Source organism: Salvelinus namaycush, chromosome 25 (genome assembly GCF_016432855.1).
Source record: "Salvelinus namaycush isolate Seneca chromosome 25, SaNama_1.0, whole genome shotgun sequence".
Lineage (NCBI taxonomy): Eukaryota > Metazoa > Chordata > Actinopteri > Salmoniformes > Salmonidae > Salvelinus > Salvelinus namaycush.
Window position 1 is genome coordinate 35,396,620 of NC_052331.1, and position 7,191 is coordinate 35,403,810.

Consider the following 7,191-nt stretch of genomic DNA (forward strand, 5'->3'; position numbering starts at 1 on the left):
AGAAACCCAGCCTAAAACCCCAAACAGCAAGCAATGCAGGTGTAGGAGCACGGTGGCTCGGAAAAACTCCCTAGAAAGGCCAAAATCTAGGAAGAAACCTAGAGAGGAACCAGGCTATGAGGGGTGGCCAGTCCTCTTCTGGCTGTGCCGGGTGGAGATTATAACAGAACATGGCCAAGATGTTCAAAATGTTCATAAATGACAAGCATGGTCAAATAATAATCAGGAATAAATGTCAGTTGGCTTTTCATAGCCGATCATTAAGAGTTGAAAACAGCAGGTCTGGGACAGGTAGGGGTTCCATAACCGCAGGCAGAACAGTTGAAACTGGAATAGCAGCAACGCCAGGTGGACTGGGGACAGCAAGGAGTCATCATGCCCGGTAGTCCCGACGTATGGTCCTAGGGCTCAGTTCCTCCGAGAGAGAGAAAGAAAGAGAGAAGGAGAGAATTAGAGAGAGCCAAGATGTTCAAAATGTTAATAAATGACAAGCATGGTCAAATAATAATCAGGAATAAATGTCAGTTGGCTTTTCATAGCCGATCTTTAAGAGTTGAAAACAGCAGGTCTGGGACAGGTAGGGGTTCCATAACTGCAGGCAGAACAGTTGAAACTGGGACAGCAGCAAGGCCAGGTGGACTGGGGACAGCAATACTCCAGCACCCTCCACTGTTCAATACACTAGCACCCTCCACTGTTCAATACTCCAGCACCCTCCACAGTTTTCAATACTCCTGCACCCTCCCCTGTTTTCAATACTCCAGCACCCTCCACTGTTCAATACTCCAGCACCCTCCCCTGTTTTCAATACTCCTGCACCCTCCCCTGTTTTCAATAATCTAGCACCCTCCACTGTTCAATACTCTAGCACCCTCCCCTGTTTTCAATAGTCCAGCACCCTCCACTGTTCAATACTCTAGCACCCTCCCCTGTTTTCAATAATCTAGCACCCTCCACTGTTCAATACTCTAGCACCCTCCCCTGTTTTCAATAGTCCAGCACCCTCCACTGTTCAATACTCCAGCACCCTCCACAGTTTTCAATACTCCTGCACCCTCCCCTGTTTTCAATACTCCAGCACCCTCCACTGTTCAATACTCCAGCACCCTCCCCTGTTTTCAATAGTCCAGCACCCTCCCCTGTTTTCAATACTCCTGCACCCTCCCCTGTTTTCAATACTCCAGCACCCTCCACTGTTTTCAATAATCTAGCACCCTCCCCTGTTCAATACTCCAGCACCCTCCACTGTTCAATACTCCAGCACCCTCCCCTGTTTTCAATACTCCAGCACCCTCCACTGTTCAATACTCCAGCACCCTCCCCTGTTTTCAATAATCTAGCACCCTCCCCTGTTCAATACTCCAGCACCCTCCACTGTTCAATACTCCAGCACCCTCCACTGTTCAATACTCCAGCACCCTCCCCTGTTTTCAATAATCTAGCACCCTCCCCTGTTCAATACTCCAGCACCCTCCCCTGTTTTCAATACTCCAGCACCCTCTACTGTTTTCAATAATCTAGCACCCTCCCCTGTTCAATACTCTAGCACCCTCCCCTGTTTTCAATACTCCAGCACCCTCCCCTGTTTTCAATAATCTAGCACCCTCCTCTGTTCAATACTCTAGCACCCTCCCCTGTTTTCAATAATCTAGCACCCTCCCCTGTTCAATACTCCAGCACCCTCCACTGTTCAATACTCCAGCACCCTCCACTGTTCAATACTCCAGCACCCTCCCCTGTTTTCAATAATCTAGCACCCTCCCCTGTTCAATACTCCAGCACCCTCCCCTGTTTTCAATACTCCAGCACCCTCCACTGTTCAATACTCTAGCACCCTCCACTGTTCAATACTCCAGCACCCTCCACTGTTCAATACTCTAGCACCCTCCCTTGTTTTCAATACTCTAGCACCCTCCACTGTTCAATACTCTAGCACCCTCCACTGTTCAATACTCTAGCACCCTCCCTTGTTTTCAATACTCCAGCACCCTCCACTGTTCAATACTCCAGCACCCTCCCCTGTTTTCAATAGTCCAGCACCCTCCCCTGTTTTCAATACTCCTGCACCCTCCCCTGTTTTCAATACTCCAGCACCCTCCACTGTTTTCAATAATCTAGCACCCTCCCCTGTTCAATACTCCAGCACCCTCCACTGTTCAATACTCCAGCACCCTCCCCTGTTTTCAATACTCCAGCACCCTCCACTGTTCAATACTCCAGCACCCTCCCCTGTTTTCAATAATCTAGCACCCTCCCCTGTTCAATACTCCAGCACCCTCCACTGTTCAATACTCCAGCACCCTCCACTGTTCAATACTCCAGCACCCTCCCCTGTTTTCAATAATCTAGCACCCTCCCCTGTTCAATACTCCAGCACCCTCCCCTGTTTTCAATACTCCAGCACCCTCTACTGTTTTCAATAATCTAGCACCCTCCCCTGTTCAATACTCTAGCACCCTCCCCTGTTTTCAATACTCCAGCACCCTCCCCTGTTTTCAATAATCTAGCACCCTCCCCTGTTCAATACTCTAGCACCCTCCCCTGTTTTCAATAATCTAGCACCCTCCCCTGTTCAATACTCCAGCACCCTCCACTGTTCAATACTCCAGCACCCTCCACTGTTCAATACTCCAGCACCCTCCCCTGTTTTCAATAATCTAGCACCCTCCACTGTTCAATACTCTAGCACCCTCCACTGTTCAATACTCCAGCACCCTCCACTGTTCAATACTCCAGCACCCTCCCCTGTTTTCAATACTCCAGCACCCTCCACTGTTCAATACTCTAGCACCCTCCACTGTTCAATACTCCAGCACCCTCCACTGTTCAATACTCTAGCACCCTCCCTTGTTTTCAATACTCTAGCACCCTCCACTGTTCAATACTCTAGCACCCTCCACTGTTCAATACTCCTGCACCCTCCCCTGTTTTCAATACTCCAGCACCCTCCCCTGTTTCAATACTACAGCACCCTCCCCTGTTTTCAATACTCCAGCACCCTCCACTGTTTTCAATAATCTAGCACCCTCCCCTGTTCAATACTCCAGCACCCTCCACTGTTCAATACTCCAGCACCCTCCCCTGTTTTCAATACTCCAGCACCCTCCACTGTTCAATACTCCAGCACCCTCCCCTGTTTTCAATAATCTAGCACCCTCCCCTGTTCAATACTCCAGCACCCTCCACTGTTCAATACTCCAGCACCCTCCACTGTTCAATACTCCAGCACCCTCCCCTGTTTTCAATAATCTAGCACCCTCCCCTGTTCAATACTCCAGCACCCTCCCCTGTTTTCAATACTCCAGCACCCTCTACTGTTTTCAATAATCTAGCACCCTCCCCTGTTCAATACTCTAGCACCCTCCCCTGTTTTCAATACTCCAGCACCCTCCCCTGTTTTCAATAATCTAGCACCCTCCCCTGTTCAATACTCTAGCACCCTCCCCTGTTTTCAATAATCTAGCACCCTCCCCTGTTCAATACTCCAGCACCCTCCACTGTTCAATACTCCAGCACCCTCCACTGTTCAATACTCCAGCACCCTCCCCTGTTTTCAATAATCTAGCACCCTCCACTGTTCAATACTCTAGCACCCTCCACTGTTCAATACTCCAGCACCCTCCACTGTTCAATACTCCAGCACCCTCCCCTGTTTTCAATACTCCAGCACCCTCCACTGTTCAATACTCTAGCACCCTCCACTGTTCAATACTCCAGCACCCTCCACTGTTTAATACTCTAGCACCCTCCCTTGTTTTCAATACTCTAGCACCCTCCACTGTTCAATACTCTAGCACCCTCCACTGTTCAATACTCCTGCACCCTCCCCTGTTTTCAATACTCCAGCACCCTCCCCTGTTTCAATACTACAGCACCCTCCCCTGTTTTCAATACTCCAGCACCCTCCCCTGTTTTCAATACTCTAGCACCCTCCCCTGTTTTCAATACTCCAGCACCCTCCCCAGTTTCAATTTTCCAGCACCCTCCCCAGTTTCAATTTTCCAGCACCCTCTCCCGTTTTCAATACTCCTAATGCTGTAAAACTGTATTGTCTCTCTGTGTGGTCTACAGGGCAGCCCCCTGGCAGTCCTAACGCTGTAAAACTGTACTGTCTCTCTGTGTGGTCTACAGGGCAGCCCCCTGGCAGTCCTAACGCTGTAAAACTGTACTGTCTCTCTGTGTGGTCTACAGGGCAGTCCTAACGCTGTATAACTGTACTGTCTCTCTGTGTGGTCTACAGGGCAGTCTCCTGGCAGTCCTAACGCTGTATAACTGTACTGTCTCTCTGTGTGGTCTACAGGGCAGCCCCCTGGCAGTCCTAACGCTGTATAACTGTACTGTCTCTCTGTGTGGTCTACAGGGCAGTCTCCTGGCAGTCCTAACGCTGTATAACTGTACTGTCTCTCTGTGTGGTCTACAGGGCAGCCTCCTGGCAGTCCTAACGCTGTATAACTGTACTGTCTCTCTGTGTGGTCTACAGGGCAGTCTCCTGGCAGTCCTAACGCTGTATAACTGTACTGTCTCTCTGTGTGGTCTACAGGGCAGCCCCCTGGCAGTCCTAACGCTGTAAAACTGTACTGTCTCTCTGTGTGGTCTACAGGGCAGTCTCCTGGCAGTCCTAACGCTGTATAACTGTACTGTCTCTCTGTGTGGTCTACAGGGCAGTCTCCTGGCAGTCCTAACGCTGTATAACTGTACTGTCTCTCTGTGTGGTCTACAGGGCAGTCTCCTGGCAGTCCTAACGCTGTATAACTGTACTGTCTCTCTGTGTGGTCTACAGGGCAGCCTCCTGGCAGTCCTAACGCTGTATAACTGTACTGTCTCTCTGTGTGGTCTACAGGGCAGTCTCCTGGCAGTCCTAACGCTGTATAACTGTACTGTCTCTCTGTGTGGTCTACAGGGCAGTCTCCTGGCAGTCCTAACGCTGTATAACTGTACTGTCTCTCTGTGTGGTCTACAGGGCAGTCTCCTGGCAGTCCTAACGCTGTATAACTGTACTGTCTCTCTGTGTGGTCTACAGGGCAGTCTCCTGGCAGTCCTAACGCTGTATAACTGTACTGTCTCTCTGTGTGGTCTACAGGGCAGTCTCCTGGCAGTCCTAACGCTGTATAACTGTACTGTCTCTCTGTGTGGTCTACAGGGCAGTCGCCTGGCACGTCGTAACGCTGAACTGTCCTTCGTCTTTATCACCGATGGCATCACCGCGGGCGACAGCCTGGAGGAGGGTGTCTCAGCCATGCGGCGGGCCGAGGGTATGCCCACGGTGATCGCCATGGGGACCGACACGGACCAGGAAGTGCTGAGGAAGGTTGCCCTGGGAGACACGTCGGCCATCTTCAGAGGAGAGGACTACGCCACGCTGGGGAAACCCACCTTCTTCGAACGCTTCATCCGCTGGGTCTGCTAATGAGCTAACCAGCTCGTTAGAGCTAACGAGCTGTGTTCTAACGAGCTGTTAAAGCTGCAGTCCGTAAGAATCTTTTCAGTTATGAAAAATAAACAAAAAGGTGTTCTCTGGGTTTTGAATTAAAGTCATATGGTGCTCTGTGGTCATATGGTGCTCTGTGGTGCTCTGTGGTTTTAGCAAAATGGCAGAACTTGGAAGCTAAACTTCTAGCTCGTCCGAAAGACACAAGAGACTCCAGATTGTTGAATCTTTTAAATTAGTTAAATGACAGATTCCACCATTAACTAGATAAGCGCAAACAACCAAAGCCTCTCTTATCAGAGAGTTACTGATATTGAATGTGTAAGATGTTGCAGCTGTAGGTCCATTGTTGTTGTTGATTTTTGTATTGTGTTTCTATAAGAGATCCCTCTCTGTGAGGTCTGTATCAGTACGTCTGTATTTTACACTAAATGTGATATTCTAGTGGAAGGAGTTACACACAGTGTCAATGTCTGACAAAACAGTCTTCACTTTTCAGACAGTATTAACTTTTCACACAGTCTTAACTTTTCAAACAGTCTTAACTTTTCAAACAGTCTTAAGTTCAAAAACAGTCTTAAGTTTAAATGGCTTTGACTTACAAAGTTGTATGTTTTCAGTGAAAGTGTCTCTTATCTGTTATTATTCTAGATCAGACAGTCATTTAGACATCACACACACAGATCGGCAGTTACATATATCCAACACACCTACACCTATACCCAACACACACACACACACACACACACACACACACACACACACACACACACACACACACACACACACACACACACACACACACACACACACACACACACACACACAGAGAAACACAAACACACACGCTTACACACACTAAACACACACACAAATCACACTGAAAATGCATTTGTTGTAAACTGAAAATTATGTAATAAAGCCAGCTGTGGTGTAACCAGACCTTTCTCTGTGTGTGTGTGTGTGTGTGTGTGTGTGTGTGTGTGTGTGTGTGTGTGTGTGTGTGTGTGTGTGTGTGTGTGTGTGTGTGTGTGTGTGTGTGTGTGTGTGTGTGTGCTGGGTTACTGTTGTCATTTAAATACTAATTCTCTATTGGTGTTGGAGGACCTTCAACACAACACACCCCAAGACATCAGAACACACCACAACACACCACAAGAAGACATCACAACACACCACAACACATCACAAGACATCACAACACAACACAACACAACACACCACAAGAAGACATCACAACACCCCACAAGACATCACAACACACCACAAGACAACACACCACAAGAAGACATCACAACACACCACACCACATCACAAGACAAGACACCACAACACACCACAAGACACCAGAACACCACCCCACAGAACACACCACATCAACACACCCCACTTCTCCACCCCAACACACCTCACCACACCACCCACAACAACACACCACCCCACACCAATGCAATCTGGTTTTCCGAGCTGGTCATGGGTGCACCGCAGCCACGCTCAAGGTCCTAAACGATATTATAACCGCCATCGATAAGAGACATTACTGTGCAGTCGTATTCATCGACCTGGCCAAGGCTTTCGTCTCAATCACCACATTCTTATTGGCAGACTCAATAGCCTTGGTTTCTCAAATGATTGCCTCGCCTGGTTCACCAACTACTTCTCAGACAGAGTTCAGTGTGTCAAATCGGAGGGCCTGTTGTCCGGATTGGCTCAAATGCATTAAGAAGGAAAGAAATTCCATAAATGTACTTTTACCAAGGCAC

At 48.5% G+C, this 7,191-nt stretch overlaps 1 protein-coding gene across 1 annotated transcript in view; it reads left to right on the forward strand.

The window, feature by feature from the left end:
* LOC120020653 (collagen alpha-2(VI) chain-like) overlaps nt 1-6,370 on the forward strand; it is a 12,106-nt gene extending 5,736 nt beyond the window's left edge. The window contains exon 2 of the mRNA XM_038964358.1: nt 5,141-6,370. Within this exon, the coding sequence (XP_038820286.1) occupies nt 5,141-5,407 (267 nt within the window). The 3' untranslated portion in view covers nt 5,408-6,370. The remainder of the gene's footprint in view (nt 1-5,140) is intronic.
* Nucleotides 6,371-7,191: the final 821 nt, after the last annotated feature.